At 49.7% G+C, this 17,417-nt stretch overlaps 1 protein-coding gene across 1 annotated transcript in view; it reads left to right on the top strand.

Moving 5' to 3' along the window:
* Positions 1-17,417, top strand: part of prex2 (phosphatidylinositol-3,4,5-trisphosphate-dependent Rac exchange factor 2) — a 53,189-nt gene that overhangs the window by 31,682 nt on the left and 4,090 nt on the right. The window contains exons 26-38 of the mRNA XM_029148498.3: positions 2,742-2,921; positions 3,004-3,098; positions 3,385-3,467; positions 3,625-3,715; positions 5,573-5,701; positions 6,239-6,280; positions 6,579-6,676; positions 6,756-6,902; positions 7,932-8,034; positions 8,118-8,261; positions 8,396-8,510; positions 15,294-15,360; positions 15,439-15,599. Coding sequence (XP_029004331.1) covers positions 2,742-2,921; positions 3,004-3,098; positions 3,385-3,467; positions 3,625-3,715; positions 5,573-5,701; positions 6,239-6,280; positions 6,579-6,676; positions 6,756-6,902; positions 7,932-8,034; positions 8,118-8,261; positions 8,396-8,510; positions 15,294-15,360; positions 15,439-15,599 — 1,455 coding nt within the window. The remainder of the gene's footprint in view (positions 1-2,741; positions 2,922-3,003; positions 3,099-3,384; positions 3,468-3,624; positions 3,716-5,572; positions 5,702-6,238; positions 6,281-6,578; positions 6,677-6,755; positions 6,903-7,931; positions 8,035-8,117; positions 8,262-8,395; positions 8,511-15,293; positions 15,361-15,438; positions 15,600-17,417) is intronic.

Here is a 17,417-nt window from a genome sequence, read left to right as displayed (position 1 = left end):
TGTCGTCCATATGTCTGTGTAATCTGTGCCGGCGCTCCGTTTACTGTATGTGTGGAATTCCAGGCCTGGTATGGAATGTGTGTCACATGGCTCTTTCCTGTCTGGACACTCTGTATTCATCACGGTGGCTGGGTTCATTGTCTGGAGGCTGCAGAAAGAAAGAGGAGTAGCACGGCTCCGGTGCTGTCGACCCCCGTCTCCAAACAGGAAATGTGATCTTAGTGGAGCGGAGGGTGTGTTAATAGGTGCCATCCACTCACAACGCGCCACAGTCATGTGTAGCACACACAAACACACAGCAGCTTCAGCTCCAGTGCGTTCATTCTCAGGGGTCTCCTGCAGCGCTGGCTGATTATTGGCGCGTGTGTAATGAATACTTCCTGTAGGTGGCCCTCAGACAGATTAGCGTCATTAGTCATTAGAGGTCTCCTCATCTGTGGCAGCAGCATTTGGACAATGACAATGAAGGAGTCGTTAGCCGCCACCTCCCTGTGATGATCCTGTGCAGAGAATCACAATCTGGACAGATATCATGATGCTCCCGTCAGCACCGATTTAGTGCAGTCGCATCCAGGAGCTAATGGCCTTTGGACCATCACCTGTGTGTTTGCATGGGCAGTGGATGGAGTGTGCACCTGTTCACAGATTAGCTCAGGATCACTGGCTCTTGAACTGTTTACGCGGTCCTTATCGTGCCCGTCGTCACCGATTCGCTTTGCGTCAGTGATTATTTTTTTCATCCTCAGTGTCTCCAGCCTGCGACGCTGGCAGCACTCGTGTGTAATGATGTAATAAAAAAACTGAGAGGGCCATATTTCTGAGAGCCCAACACAGAGTGGAGAGAGGAAGTTTCAGTGCAGTCCGTTCACAGCAGATCAGACATTTCCTAAAGGACTTGAGCTAAAGGAAACAACTGAACATAGTGGGATGTTATGTAACTTCTCTTCTGATTCTGTCCGGGTCCATTTGAGGCCTTGACCTTCTGAACCGTGGGTCACGGCTGCGTGAGGATGTGCTTTATACAGTAGCAGGACTTCCTGCTTCCCTGCTCTTATCTGAAGGGAATAAAGTGGGGATCTGTGCTTATAGGAGCGTAAAGTGAATTAAAGTTAAACGGAAGAATTAAAAAAGGACGGCATTCATTTCCACACATTTCCACGATGCTAATTAGAAATGCATACTCCAGCATAACAATCTGCTGTCAGGGAACAGGTTGGTGGGATGCTAGCGTGTAATTCCTTTGGGTTTTAGCTGAAATTGAAATGTGGGCTTGATATACAATTGTAGAAAACCCTGCTTACCTGCCAGCGTGTGCGCGATTTAAAGGTCTGGATGCTCTGAATGTCAAACACGCAGCCACCAGCAGATTCCTGCTCGCTCCTTCGTGGTAATGAGCTGGTCCGAGCCGGTGGTCGAACGAAGTCGAACCGAGAAGTTGGGGCGATTTAATAAGCTGCACGCACTGCATCAGCGAGTCCTCCAAGGTATAAGCAGAAGATGTAGAAGGTGCCTCTAGGAGCGGTAACGGGGATGCAGGAGCTGTCAGACACTACATTAATTTGAACAGCAGCATGGTCAGAAAGTTCTGCAGGAAATAAGCGGTAATGAAACAATGTGTGGAGGGTTTTCACATTGTGTTCGCATCATTAACGGCCTTCTGACCGCGATGCCGGAGTCAGAGGATGCTCCCAGTTATTTACCTCCATGTAGATTAAAGCGTTATGCAAATGCGCTACCAAAACAGCCTGATGTGGAGCTTGATGCAACACGGGAGATTGATGTCTAATGGTTTAATGTGTCGAAGTAGGTTAAAGAGCTTCCTGGGAGAGATTAAGAGAGCTTTCTGATTGTTTGTGATAAGCGGCGGCGCGCTTTGCCCCACGCTACGCCCGCTTCTGCCTCCGCTGAAATCCCTTCTCTGATCCAGTCATTGTTATTCTCTCATAGTTTGTGCCCCGAAGGCCCCAAACTGTGCTCACTTCATTATTAACCAGTAGCCAATCACAGAGCCGGCAGAGCTTCTCCATGGCGATGGAATGCCTCGCTGCTCTGACTGGGCATTGTGGCGGCTCCTGGAGTGGAGCATAATGAGGGCATCTCTGTGGCCTAGTCAGCCTGTGAATGGGTGGAAAGAGGGTCGAGAGAGAGCGAGAGAGCGAGAGAAAGGGGGGTGAAATAATAAAAAGGCCCTAAAAATCTGAAGTTGTTTATTTCATGTAGATGTGAGTGGCCTCCAGCAGCATCCCTCTTCCTCTCCCTCCTCCTACAGGTTGATGCTATGACACAATGGAAAATGCAAGCAGACACAAATTAAAGTGAGGCTGAAAGGTAAACAGACATCGCGTGTCCATGTGTGTGCGTGGGGGAGAGGTCCAAAAAAACAAAACAAGGGAAAAAAGAAAAGTGCAAGCCCGGCAGTTTTTGAGAAAATCAGCTTTAAATACCACCATGTGTTCCTGCAACTGTGAAAATATCCCAGCCGGCTTCCTCCCGCTCCTCTGATAGTCATCGGATAGAATCCAGGCCAGTGGGAACGCAGCGCGTGTTGATACAGCTGCAGCCGGCTACGTGTTTGGATCTGTTACTGTGATGTTGACCCCTGACCGTCTTAAGCTGTTGGTGCGGAAGCTGAGGACAAACAGGTTGGGGTCTCGTTCGGGCCCCCTCTGCGTCAGTCTGTGCACATGGTTTACATGCTTTATACATCACAAATAATATATTGTGTTTTGTCTCTCCACCAGCCTCCTGTCCTCCATCACCCACCCCGCGGCGTCCGAGGCGAGGACCCCTGAGAGCTACATATCCGCGGAGGGCGAGGGAGAGCGGGGCGAGCGCAACGGGAAGAAGGTGTGCTTCAACGTGACGGGCGACGAGCAGGAGGACTCCGGACACGACACCATCAGCAACCGGGACTCGTACAGGTGGGCGCCACGTCCCAATGCGGCCGGGCGGCAGAGGCCCGTTGTGTGCTAAAAACGCCGTCTCCGCCTCGTTTCCCACCAGCGACTGCAACAGCAACAGGAACTCCATCGCCTCCTTCACCAGCATCTGCAGCAGCCACTGCAGCTCCTACATTCACAGCGACGAGCTGGACTCAGGTACGCGCGCTGGCGTCCACGCAGACGTCGGGACCCTTTAACCCATAGGGTTGAGCGGGTTCTGTGAGTAGAAGCCAAATGGACGCGGAGGTTGAATCTAATTGTAGCTGACAGGCGTTTGGTCGCGCGCCTCAGCTGGATTTGTCATTGACGTCTCGCACAGCTGTGTTTCCTGTCGAGGGCGATTTCCCCCTGTCACCAGAAACATAGTGTACGCCACAGGTTGATCTCACCCAATGCACCCCAGTAGATACAATACACACGGACTAACACTGCACCTCTGCAGGAGACGAGATGCCCTCCAGCGTGTGGCTGTCCCACGATAAGCAGAAGAAGCTCCACAGCTTCATGGAGCATCTGTTTAGCCAGGTATTAATATTCTATAATGCACTTACAGTAGATTTCTTTCAGCCCAGAAGCTATTTTTTGGGGGGGGTCTCCTGTCATTTGTTCCTAAGCTTTAACTTGATGAGCTCACATAGCCTCAAACAGTGCAGCGGCCTGACCCCCGCGTCTTCTTCTCCAGGTGGACTCCATCACCAGCTTGCTGCGAGGAGCAGTGGTGGCGCGGGCGTTCGAGCAGACCAAGTGTTTCACACCTGGAAGAGGATTACAAGGTAACGCAGCGGCGGCGATGATGACGATGCTGGTCCCTCAGCGTCTTCAAACCCACTGCATCTCACCGCTCGGTGCCTTCATACGGGGCCGCAAATGTAAAAGTTTGCGTCTCCTGTTTCATTTGCTTGCAAAATGTTTTCCTACAGCCTCCTGGTCTTTACTGTGCAGTGGGCCTTTGATAAGAAAGATAATATTGGAGGAGCCTCCAAAGCCAACAAGCGCAGCGCTGAGAGAAAACAGAGCTCACGCTGGGAATGTCGCAGGGGCTGCAACTTCCTGTTGCGTAACGTGTGTGTGTGTGTGTGTGTGTGTGTGTGTGTGTGTGTGTGTGTGTGTGTGTGTGTGTGTGTGTGTGTGTGTGTGTGTGTGTGTGTGTGTGTGTGTGTGTGTGTGTGCACAGATGTTATCGTAGGGTGTATGTAAAATAAAATGGCATCCCTCCCTCCCGTTCCTCTTCATCAGGCCCGTCCTCTTCATCCACTCAGTGCAGGAGCAGCACGTCTCCACTTGCTGCTTATTGTAGTGCTTCTTTCCAGTCAATGGGAAATCTGACCCCTGCACAGCTTTTGTTCCTGTGCGTTATCTCGTTGTCTCGTCGCTGTGTGTTTACTCGCTGCCTAACCTTGGCGTTCAACCCCAGTGGCCGTTGTTACTGTTTATCGCTCAGGAAAATGTAGGAAATGTTGCTGGAATGGGCTGAATGCAGCCTTATCGTGTGTTACTATAAATATGAAGCTGAGCCCTGTTTAGACGACTCAGCCTGTTTTGGAAACTCCAAAACTCCAAACCAGCAGCCGCCTTCGTGTTTCCCAGACTTTTCAAGGGCGATTATTTCATCACTAGTTGCACAACGGTGCGTATTGTACTGTGTATTCTTTATTTTTATAACATTCAATAGGTTCTGGTATAAAATCGATTGCTTCCCAGATTACCCAAGTTCTCACTGCTTTAATAAGTAAAGCTTCTAACCATAGGAACCATTTGACTCAGACGTCTCTGGCACGCTGAAGTAGGTGTGTGTGTGCGTGTGTGTGTGCGTGTGTGTGTGCGTGTGTGTGTGCGTGTGCGCGTGCGTGTACATTAATGCCCTCGGGAGGGTCTTGGAGCTGATCCATCTTAACTCTAGTAACGTGTATGGTTGATAACGCAGCAAACAGGATTATCTAATGAGTGGCGCGTTCCTGCGTGTGACTGCTCTCTCTCTGTGACACACACACACACACACACACACACACACACACACACACACACACACACACACACACACACACACACGCATTAAACCTCCTCGGAGCCTCCGCTGAGCCGCCGCTGTTCTATCTTACGTCTATTTTTGCCTCTTGAGCGTCAACTTCATCACTCGGGCTTCCATTGAATTTTGAGACAGATTACGTCAGTGGGAGTTTTGCTGCTGCAAAATAAGGGGAGGAAAATACTGAATATTTGAAAAGCTGCGCTTTGTGGGAGGAGTTAATAAAACATGAGGAATACTGCTTGCTCCTGGCCTGACTGACCTGTAATATTTGATCCAGACAAAGCTGAGAGGTAGAGACAGACAGAGTGAGAGGCTGAATGACACAGAGGGTTTGCAGACGGATGTGGAGAAAGATGAGGCAAACAAAGAATGAGCAGATGCAGATAAGCATGATACGATGATTATTTATTTGCATCTTATCTTTAATGATTCGTGCTTATTAAATTACCTGAATAATCACATCCCTGTGTGTGTGTGTGTGTGTGTGTGTGTGTGTGTGTGTGTGTGTGTGTGTGTGTGTGTGTGTGTGTGTGTGTGTGTGTGTGTGTGTGTGTGTGTGTGTGTGTGTGTGTGTGTGTGTGTGTGTGTGTGTGTTTCTCAGAATTTCATCAGGAGATGGAGCCCAAGGTGAACTGCGCCAAGAAGTTGCGTCTCCATGTCAAGCAGGATCCGTGGAACCTCCCCAGCAGCGTTCAGGCCCTCACGCAGACCATCGCTGAACACGTTGAAGGTCAGCATGCCTCCCAGATGCACCGCAGCGCTGCAGGTGTAGGCGTGAGCGATCCCAGCAACCGTCCTGCTGCTGGAATCAGCCCAGCTGTGGCTGAAAACCAGCAGCTTAGACAAAAGCTGTGATTGGCGACGTCCCCTTGTTGCAGATGTGAACCCGAGGACGGCGGCTTCATGACAGCCCTGGGAACGGCGAGCTGACGGTCACCAGAGGGAGCGGACAAACAAGCCGAGCAATATTAATGTGCTGGCGCTGATGTTTTCACATGCCCCGCGTCCTGCCAAGCGGAGCGCGGCTCTGATACCACTGTAAACACATGCAGATGCAGGTTATTGTCTCTGCCTGTGGTGGGCGTTCATCAGATGTCGTTAGTTTTTTTTTCTTATATGTAAAGATAAACAGCTGTGGATGCAGCAGACGAGCTGCACAGCATTCTCCTGTTCATGACTGGAGCCTTTGGGTTTGTAGTACAGGACAGTGTGGGTCACGGTGTAGAGATGGAAGGGTCTTTATTTTATTCATGCATTTGTCTTTCAGAGGTGAAGACGCGGCTGCTCTCAGTCTTACTGCAGTACACAGGTTTGTTCTAAGGTTTATAATCCTAATACTGTGAGAGGCTGATCAAGGGTATTACTGTTATTTAAGAAGTGAAAAGCTGTCATGTATTTTCTTCTCAAGTGTTATATTTTTAATATTATATTTAGCATTCACCTGATGAAAAAAACCTAGTTATCTGTACCTATCAGCTACTGTACTTCTGCCTCTCGTCTTGGTCTCTTTTACGTTTTTTCATCTTTCCCTTTACCTCCTGACTGTACCTTACCCCTCTCGTCTCACGGAGTGTATCTGAACTCCTGTGCTTCTGTTTCTTTTCCAGACTCAGAGATTCAGCTGCGCCGGGACATGGTGTTCTGTCAGTCTCTAGTTGCAGCCGTATGTGCTTTCTCAGAGCATCTACTGGCCGTCCTCCATCAGGTGAATGTATAATACATGTCACACGGGAGTAGAAAAGTGACACGATTACTGTACTTACACATTCTGTGCTTACTCTCAGTTCCACAAAGTAGGCAGGGATTCATACCAGGACAGCCTGGACCCCCAGGACCTCCAGGAGGCCCAGGAGGCCAGCCGTCGTTGGCTGGAGCAAATCGCCTCTGCCGGACTGCTTTTCTACTTTCAGTCCCTCCTTTCCCCAAATCTGGTGAGAACCAACAACCTGGGGGTGTTTTGGGTTGAATTGAGGTTTCAGGCTGTTGCAGCGTCTGCAGAGGAGTTCATTATCACAAGCTACTGGATTCTCCGCTAAGCAAACACAGTTACCTCAGTCAGATCCACCCTGACCTTTCCCTCGGAGATCTAATTTTGAACCCACAGCTGCAGAAGGATGTTGCTTCTCTAAAAAAACGTTTTTATTACTGTAGAAATGACAAACGTAATATTTCTGTCTCTTTTATGAGCCGTTCATTTAGGGTCAGAGTGGTTTGTTTTTACATCATGTCTCCAGAAACGGCTGTTGCTTTTCCCTCCTCCTGCTTCGTTCTGTCTCTTTCTCTCCATCTCTCTTTTCCTTTCTTTATCATGACATTTCCTTTCAAGTGTCCCCGTGGAACAAAACCAAGGTCCCAATACCTGCAGGTGATTCCAGTGGAGTCTCAGCATGCTCATATTTTAGGGCACCACATGAAAGCGGCATGAGGAAAGCTGGGGATGCTGTGGCAGTGGTGTGTGCGTGCGTGTGTGCGTGCGTGCATGCGTGTGTGCGTGTGTGTGTGTGTGTGTGTGTCAGGGGGATTCGGTTTATGTGACGCCCTTTGATATAAACTTGCCCACACACAGCAGCCGTCGCTTGGCAGTGCAGCGGGTCCTCGTCTGTCACATGTTGGACCATCTCAAACGTGTCCTTAGAAAGAAAGCCACTAATCTCCTTCCACCACTGCTCCACTTCTGCATCTGAATGTGGTGGATGGAGAGAAGAAGAGAAAGAGAAGGGGGGGCTAAGATGCTGTGTAAAATGAGTGTCACAGTCTGAAATATTCAAGCCTCCATTGCTATGGGCAGGAGCAGTCATGAATATTTGTTTGTGAAGGTATCGAGTGGATATTTTTGAAGCATGCACAGATATAAATATAACAGACAAAATGAGGACCGCTGTTAATTTCTCCATTACACTTCTTGTATTGCTGTAAGCTCCTTTGCTAATAGTGTTCACTGTGATCTCTCTCCATTTCAGACTGATGAGCAGGCCATGCTGGAGGACACTCAGGTCGCCCTAATTGATTTGGAGAAAGTCACGTTCTACTTCCAGCAATTTGAAGGCGAGCCGCTAGTAGCCAGTATGTACTGCACCTCAGCTCGTCTGTGCTAATTCTAAAGTGTGCTTAATAAGTAGGGTCTGAAAGCGGCTCTCCTCTGGCAGACATGCCCATCTCTTATCAGGTGGAGGGCACGCGCCAGGCCTTAAAGGTTTATTTCCACCTGGAGAGCTTCTATTTCTCCCATCTGCCTCACAGACTGAAAAATGGAGGCGGTGTCAAAATCTACCCCGTGCTCTTCACTCAAGGTAAACTCAGGATATGTGAGCAGGTAACTGTAAGTCAGTGGGGGGGGGGGCAGATGAAAGCTCATGAACCATGGTCAGCGCTGGGAAGTGATAAATCGTCAGCTTTTGTCGCTCTGTTTTTAATCTCGCCGCAGCGCTGGAGAGCATGGAGGGATATTACTACAGGGACAATGTTTCAGTGGAGGAATACCAGGCCACAATCAACGCCGCGTCGCTGGATAAGGTCAAAGAGTACAACAAGAGGCTGAGGTACAGTACAGTACGCCGCACCGGGTCTCTGCACCGTGATTGAGCACAGTCGTCTGCGTGAGTTGGCAGTTTATTTAGACCTCATATAAATCAAGATGACCTCCGCTTCCGGGGGCGCTCGGTTCGCTGCTGCTGATTGGCTGAGGGACGCCCCGCGGGGGTGCTCTCTGATTGGCTGAGAGCGCACCCAGCAGGGGCAGCGGGGATTAGACGGGAGCTCCCAGCGTGCCCCCCTCCCCCCTCCCCCACACACTGGTGTGGCGGTTCTGTGCAGCTGCTGCACTCAATTACCCCACGCCCCATTGGTTGCCGCTCACCAGAGAGCGTCCTGTGATTGGCCAGGTGTGGGTAATTTAATGAGGTGGGACGCGATAGGAACAAGCAGACCCTACTGGGAGTGGAAATGAGCGTCTGGCTAAGGTTTATTCAATCTGAGTATGGGTGAGAATGAGACTTGTGTGGAACAACGCTGTCTGAATTACAATGGCGTCGCCTTTAGATCTTATAGACAATGAGCATTTATTTAATTAGCCGCGTGTGCTAATTCAGCGCAGAGCACAACCTCGTCTTTGAGTGATTCACGGCGATGTGCCACACCAGCGACGACACACCACAAAGAGGCGCCGCGGTCGCTTCGTTTCCGTCGGCGGCTCTTAATTTGCTTTGTGGCGAATAGTTTGACGAATGAAAGCCGGTTTCGAGTATTAATTTCTACAAGCGTCGGATTTCCCAAAGCGGAGCCGTGAATATTAAATTGTGCCGAGGCTTTTAATCTTGCTGTGCATCGGGCCTTCATACATTCCTTCAGTCCATTTGTATGATGATATTGTCTATTAGAGCTTCTGGGAGCGAGGCATTTAATCAAGTGTTGGTGTCGTGTGGCTTCTCTTCATGTTATTGAGCTTTAATGTGCAGCTTTGCTGAGTGCACTTGATGATCACCTTCTAAAATTCTTTATTCAAAGTCTAAGTTTACCTGCACCTTGTGACAACCCTGCCTTCATTTTGCAGACTGTGCGTTTGTGCTGTATTTGTTCAGCATGTTGCGGTTGTGCAGTTCGACCTCTATAGAAGGAGCCTAATTGAACTGACAGCGAAGGGTCTGGAGGTAACGCAGAGCAGATGTGCGCTCGACGGGCAGGCGAGCGAGACGGGCGGTCGGGGGAGCGCCGGGCGCCGGTTGGGCTCTGAGCCTCAGAACCCAGCAGCTCCGTGAGCCTCTGGCTCCCTCAAACACACAGACCTGCTTTCAGCAAAGCCTGTCATGGCCTGAGAGCTGAAATCCAATTTGCTCTCTGGGCCATTTACATGGATCCCACTGTGTGTATGCTGTGGTCCAGTGGTGTGAATATGTGACTGTGAAGAAGTATTCTTCATATATACAGATTTGATACTACTAAAAAGTGCACATGCTCTTTTCTCCTTTTACAAATATATGCTGATTGCTGTCATAACAGATGTCCGTAGCTCCGAGGGCCTATTGCATTACTGAACTGGAGGTACAGTACAGTAGCCACATCCTTAACAGGGCAATTCAACATTGCTGGTGAGTCATGACATGCGTTCTAAAAGCCAAATGTCATAATTCAGCTCTGTTTTCCTGCCAACCTTTTAAAAATGTTATTGGAGGCTGTGGAATAATAGTAGCAGACGTTTCACCTGCAGCGTACCGCAGGAACCATGTTTCCTTGTTATCATCCATAGCAAAGCAAATATTGCCGGTTGCGTTTCAGCCGTCTGGGTGCAGCGTAGCGTCATATTCACTGTCGACGGACCGCGTTCTGGCCCGTGATGTCACTCGCCTCTGTGCTGCAGCGATCCGACCTCAGCCACCTGGTTTTCCTTGGACTCCGGCCACCGCGGTGCCGAGTTAAACCCACACTGCGGGTGTCTGTCGAACAGAAACAGGCCACGCGGTACTAAACTAAACGAACTACAGGCCGGAGCTTCTTAATCGGTTCCAGCTTTTCAGCCCGCAAACACAATCCCACAGCACCTCAGACCTGTGTGTGTGTGTGTCTTTATACATGTCTGTCTTTATACATGTCTGTGACCTACAGTATGTTTTCCTCACACACACCAAGACACAGAATGACTCAATAAAACCTATGTTGCTTGATGGAGTCACTCAAATCACCCGCAAACCCACAAACCTATGGGCCAAAATCATAAGCACATGGCCGGTCCCATAGCAGTCAGCAGTATATAGAGCCACACACACACACGCACGCATGCTCAGGCTTTCTTAAATCATCTCAGCTGACATGTGCATTTAGGTAGAAGAGTTCTGAAACACTGACGTGTGCCAAAGTGACAGCTTCCTCGACCTTGACATGCTGCAAAAGCAGGAAGGGCTAAATGCTGGTATAAAATCACATACTGTACATACACATACAGTATGCAGTGGGCATCCTTTAGGTTTCTGCACTTGCATAGGAGGAAGGCAGGCGAGGCGCGCTGCTGCAGAAAGCGCCTTCTCCTTTAGGACAAACTCATGGAAACGGGGAAATTGAAAAGGGAATACAGATCTCCACAGCAGGCCGGCGAGATGCAGGGGATTTCAGAGGATGGATGAGCGCGATCAGCTGGGGGGGAGGAGGGGGAGGGGGGTGAGAGGGGGCAAAATGGAGAGGTGAGAGCCACAACAGACTGAGTCGACGAGAAAGACTATTGCAGCCTTTTTGGTTGAGCAGCACGGTACACACTGTTCACGACAAAGCGGAACGGGACCCGTCCAGCACGTCCGCGCCGTCTTCTAGCAACTCGTGTGCGTTGCAGGTGAACCGCGAGTGCTTGAGCTTGATCTGCCTCGCGGGGAAGACTCGCGCTGCCCGTACGGGCTTTTCATCCCTAATTGAAAAGCGTCTGGCGGCAGCGGGGGAAATGTTTGGCACCGCATCACAGGGCGGTTCTGAAAAACCCACATCCCATCACACACGTTCCTTCAATTCAGTACATTTAATAGGAAAGAAAATTCTACGCATTCTGACAAATGGTGTATAATGATGATCAGTAGACCACAATGTACATCGCTGTCCTGCCGATGATGCACATTATCATTAGTGCACATTTGTACTTGTTAGCTAAGCAGTCACCAGCCATCACTACACAACACGCTGAGTCATTTGTGCAGCTACAGGAGTTAGAACTCATCGCTCTGCAGTGCACTTTGTCTTGATTAGCCATTACGTATTGCAGGTCAGCGTGCCACTAGGTCCTACTTCATCCCTCACCCTGCGGTCGGAGCGTCGACATGCTTTAATGCTCAGGACACGCCGTCCAGCGTGTCTCAGGCTCAGCATTATTCAACACGTTTGCCTCCATTCGCTGCACATCCTCACTTATAGAAACCCCCTCTGACAACAAGCCCTGTGTGAATCACGCGCGCCACCTGCACGATGTGTGCTTTAAAAAACGATGGATGTTCAACACAACCGGCATTCATCTCGCCGCGGCGCGCGGCATCTAAACAAGCCCACGGATCTGTGGCCGAACTCAGAATATTAACGACGTGATGATGACCGTTACAGCGAGCGCTACTGCGACAAATTTCCAGCTGTAGCGTTTTCAGGACCGGATGTTTTAAAAGATGGGATAGAAGTAACAGTGCAACGGAGGGGATAATGTTTGTGTAAGTGTTCATTGATAAAGCTCCCGCCTGATGGAGAGGCCAGTTAAATCGTACTTCTTGCTAAACAGAGCAGTCCTGTAGCTCAGGAGGTGATGAAGACGCCGCAGTGGCTGCACGCGAGCAGGTCCCAGCTCAGCAGAGCGAGGAAGGTGTGGGGCTCCGTTCTGCTCCGGCTGGTGCAGGCTGCACCGAGCCCCTGCTAATGAAGCCTGTGAGGCTGGGCAACAAAGGCCTCACTCATCTTTGGCCTTCTCATTCAACGGCCATAATGACCACAGCTTTGCACTTCAAGATGCTTGGTATTTTAAACTTCATCTCATGTTCTTTGCATCCATATATGTGCACAACACTCCATTTGTTCTCTATTCTAGCATCTACTTAAAAATTGCGAGCGCACCACAGTTTGAAACTTTAATTTGTGTTGCTTTCATTTTTCATTTTTTACTATATTCATACCATTTTTATTCTTTATGTGCCTGCATTTGCCTCCATATTAAACTGCTGACATATACTGTAGCTGGTCATAAATGGTTGGCTCTAAGACTTAATAAAACAGAAACGTGCAGGATAAGGACGCTTACAGAACACGGGCCCCTGCAGGGTCACTCATGTTCAATATCATAAACCCCAGACCCTTTATTTGAATTCTCAATTGAGCATATGTGAGCATAAAACTAGATCTGTCCTCACTTCTCTCAGGGATCATTTCTGGAGAGTGTTGTGTTAATGTACCCATTCCCACACTCATCTTTGACACTACAGCTGACTACTAATGCTCCCGTGCTTTAAAAGGCCTTGAGTGTCTTTTTATGAAGGAAACAGAAACTAAGAGAATGAAGTATTCTCATCGGCTCAGTAGAATGCGACCAGCTTCATGCAGCATTGGTCATTTCTGGCCTCCAGCCAAATCCTCCATTAGAGTCTCTAAAAATACATTGATTGTGTGTGTGTGTGTGTGTGTGTGTGTGTGTGTGTGTGTGTGTGTGTGTGTGTGTGTGTGTGTGTGTGTGTGTGTGTGTGTGTGTGTGTGTGTGTGTGTGTGTGTGTGTGTGTGTGTGTGTGTGTGTGTGTGTGTGTGTGTGTGTGTGCGTGCGTGCGTGCTCGCCACAGGTCTAGTGATTGCAGAAGGAACTGCAAGTTGGATTTTTCTGCGGTTTTCCTCATTTCTCCTAAGAGCAGTAACATAAACAATAAAAAAGAAAATGGCAGCGATCCAGATCACACACGGTTGCCGTAACCTTTGTAACCTGGCTGACAGATGGTGCGTTTGAGTTTTAATTGGCATGAAATGCCCTCAAACGCTTGAGGATGAAATAGAGAAGATGTTATTTTTCTACCTTGTGCTTCGCGTTGCCGCGTTGCTGTGTTTAGGAAAGACTACGGAGGCCTTGATGTTCTTCCATTAAGAATGGAGCGACTGGGGTTCGGAGGCTTTAAGAGTCTGTAGACAGGAAAAGAACTAATAGAACCCTAGCCCAGATGTATAGTAGTACTGTATGTTAGATGTGTGTGGGGCAAACATTTCATTTTTCATCCACTGGTTTCCAAACCTCAAAACATGGTCAGCCCAGAAGATGTAGTGCGGGACCTCTTGAAAGCACCCATCACTTGCAGGCTGACTCCCATTATTCTGTCATTAGAGACCTCCAGGGGAGACGGCTCCATTTCTCAAGCGGCGGCTGTGGTTGATGGTGTTTTCGGAACCACTCCCGCCGCATCGGGTGATAATCAGTGGGCATCACGACCTTGGATCTGTGCAAGGGGGGAGTAGAGGTGCTCTTATTTAGTGTGGCACAAATAAACTGGGAGTACAGTCGGGCCTTTAAAGTGGACCATGAATCCTCTCAGACAAATTCTCTTATGTACCTTGGTGATAAAAGACTGATGAGAGGGAGCCACACGATTTCAAGGCGGGGGATTTGATTTCTATTAAACCTTCCTCGATGTTCCGCTGTGTTTGATCCACTTCACTCAATCTCCGCTCGCTCGCTGCTTGACCTGTTAGAAGAGCGGCGTGTTGATTTGGAGCTCACCCTCTTCGCCCGATGCCACGGCTGCTACGGCCCGTCTTTTCCCACCGCGACTGTATTAGCGGGCGCTTTGCGCCATCCTCGCAGCCCCGTTGACCCGTCCCCTCTTCTAAAAGTTTGTATTCCACGCTGATGCGCTGCGTAAATCCCAGTCTGTCGTGAGCATCTAGCGAATTAAAAGGCCATGTTGAAACAATTACACGGGCCGTTAACTCCATCTGAACCTGTAGCGAATGCTGCTGGTGGTCGTTTAGCAGAGCATGTGACAGGGTTAAAGGACGGTTTGTCATACGGAGGCTGAACAGGCGACATGTGAAGCAACAAGTAGCGCAGTGGAGCTGAGAAAACATCTGTTGCTTTGATACAATATGTGAATAGTGAAAGCGAAATGTAGGATTTAGGCTCTTTTTACTTTTCCCCTCGGGTAGAAGTGTTGTTGCTGGTTTATTAATCGCTGTAAATCCTGAATCGGGGATGTTAACACTGGGCTGTTTAATGAATTTCATTAATATTATGTCAGGCAGAGTCGCAAGCCTCCTTGGCCTCATTTCAATCGCTTAGTGAATGCAGATGAGCGAGCCGCTCTTTGCTGCCTCCTTTCCTTCGTCGCTTGCTGTTGCTGCGTCTCCTGTGACTTGACAGAATTTCTCCTTAATTACTTGCGCTAGAGGTTTGTTACTGTACTGCGGCCGCCCGCTGTCCATCGCTTCCAGCAGGAAGTAATGGAGTATGTGATCTTATTATGAGGGGCGTAGTGTGCCGTGCTGTGGCTATTTCCAGCACGCCGCTGGATTAGTGAGATTTGATGGAGTCTCAGACGGACTCGTCTGCGCTGCGCTGCCCCCGGTGGTGGAGGAGGAGAACAGCGCCGCTCTCGCTCTCGCTCCATGAATGAACGAAGCGGTGGCGTTTGGAGCGGCGCCCGGGACGAGAGATGCTCAGTCTGTGTTTGGGGCCCGGTTACTCTGGTGATTGATGCTCAGATGGCGGGGGCTCCATAATAAGCAGGTGGCCTACTTTTCCCAAAGCCGCCACGCTGACCTAATGCTGCACGGGAAGCAGAGATTTTGGAGCCGCGGAGCGGTCGGTGTAGATGTTAACGGTGTGTGACTCTCTCCCGCAGGGCTTTCTACCTGGATCAGTCCAACGTGCCGCCCAGCTCTGCACCCAAAGCTGCTCTCATAGATAAGGTACGGAGCGCAGTAACAGGATCACGTCTAACTTGAAACGTGCGCCTCCGATTCTCATTCTGTGCGTGTGCCCCCCAGCTGATGCGTCCCCTCAACGCTCTGGACGAGCTCTACCGCCTGATGGAGGGCTTCATCGGCTGCCAGGGCGCGTCCGGCGTGGGGCTGCTCGCCGTGGCCTCTGAGCTGTGCTCGCGTCTGGGGGCCGCGCACGTGCTCATGTGCAACAGCGGCGTCCATCGGTGAGGCCTCCGAAGGACACGCCTCCGTCGGCGCCTTCCTTCATCCTGCTGTACCTGGCTTTCTTCACCCTGCTCTCCATCACTGTGGGGGGGCTTCTATTAATACACGCTCCTCTGCATTAATTAACAGCGAGATATTGGAGTTAATAAGGTCCATTGTTTCTGAGAGCAGATTAGTGACTTTTTGCACTTTACCCAGGAAGGAGACAGGTCAATTACTTCCCTTCTCATTGAATTCTATATATGGCTGTCTAATTCACCTGCCACGGAGGCGCCATAGATCAGTGACGAGGACAGAAATATCCTGATCATTTGTCAACGCTGATTCCTATTTCTGCCTTTCATCTTTCATCTCTTCCTTTTGCGTTTCCCTTTCTCCCGCCCACCCATCTCTCTGATGCCCCCTCTCTTTGCCCTGTGACAGTTTCCATAGCTTTTTGTCTCACTCACACACACACACACACACACACACACACACACACACACACACACACACACACACACACACACACACGCCCGCCCATATGCAGTGCATTCGCAGGACGTGACTGATGGCTTCATAAAGTGCAGCCGATGAAGCCTCTCAGTTGCCTGAGCTCTAATAGAAAGTTCCTGTCTGGCCGATGACGGCTGCTGTTTTATTAACGCGCAGCCGCCGCCGCCGCCGCGTGTGTGTGTGTGTCTGCCTGACTCTACACACTCGCCACAAGTCGTGCAGACTTGCAGGCTTAGTGTAGCATGACACAGCAGGTGACGCGGCCTGACACGTGTTTCTGTGTGAGCTGGTTTATTCCTTAAACGCGGCTTTGGCTGCAGTGATGGACGGACGGCAGCCTGAGCCGGAGAAGCTTTGACGAATCCCCTCAGTGTAACAGAATGAGCCCCATTGTAAAGGATCTGTGCAATGCTCATGTAAATGATGAGCACGGATTCTAAATTTGGTATAATTGAAAACCCCATGAAACCAAGCCAGTAGATTAGTGTGGCAGCCTTCCCCGGCGCTATTGATTGGATTAGTTGGCTTGATGGATGAGTTTTAATAAGAGTGAAAGCGCGATATTTTAGGGGCATCAGCAGTTTGCGATTTGCAGCGCAGGGTCCAAAACAAAAGCAGGGGGAGGAGAAGTAGCACTGTTTTCTTCCTGTAACTGCTCTTTTTGCATCCTCCGTCATTCTGTCCCTGTTTCTTGTTTTGAGGTTCTCATTTATCAGCATGGACTCGGCTCTGGAGAAATAAAAGCGAGGGGGGGGGGGGTGGATAAGCTTTGGAGCCACATAAAACAGATGGGTATAAATCACTTCATACTACTTCACCCGCTCTACTGAAAAGGGGAAACTGCGCAGCCTCACGCACAGATTTCGTGCAGCTCCTTCATCCCGCTCCAGCTGAAGAGATATTTAAAGATTCTCTGTGGGTGACTTTTCCCCCTCCTTTATCGGATCGGGGGCTCAGAATGCCTGCGTTAAATATTCCGGGGTGGCTCGCGAGAGGACATCTCTGCTGGGATTTCACACGGGAGATGATCTCTGAGTTCCCTCACGTTCATGGCGTCGTGTTACTCTGTCTTTCAACAGCGCGCAGCTCGAACTCAAGGGGATGTTTAAGTCTTGATCCGACTGACTTAAAGCAAAGGCTTCTGCCGGCGAAACGTCCCCCACGAACGTCTGCTTTGTGTCTCTTGGAAGTTTTCTTACTCAGAGAGAGACAATGCGACTGTAGCAGGAGATATTAAACAAATAGCTCATATTTCTTAGCGTTGCAGGTTTGGACAGTTGCATTTGGGAAAAGGCTTGGGATCGATGCGGGTGTAGCTTGTT

This window comes from Betta splendens, chromosome 4 (assembly GCF_900634795.4).
Source record: "Betta splendens chromosome 4, fBetSpl5.4, whole genome shotgun sequence".
Lineage (NCBI taxonomy): Eukaryota > Metazoa > Chordata > Actinopteri > Anabantiformes > Osphronemidae > Betta > Betta splendens.
The sequence above is the reverse complement of the archived record's forward strand: the minus strand, read 5'-3'. Positions and strand labels throughout refer to the sequence as shown.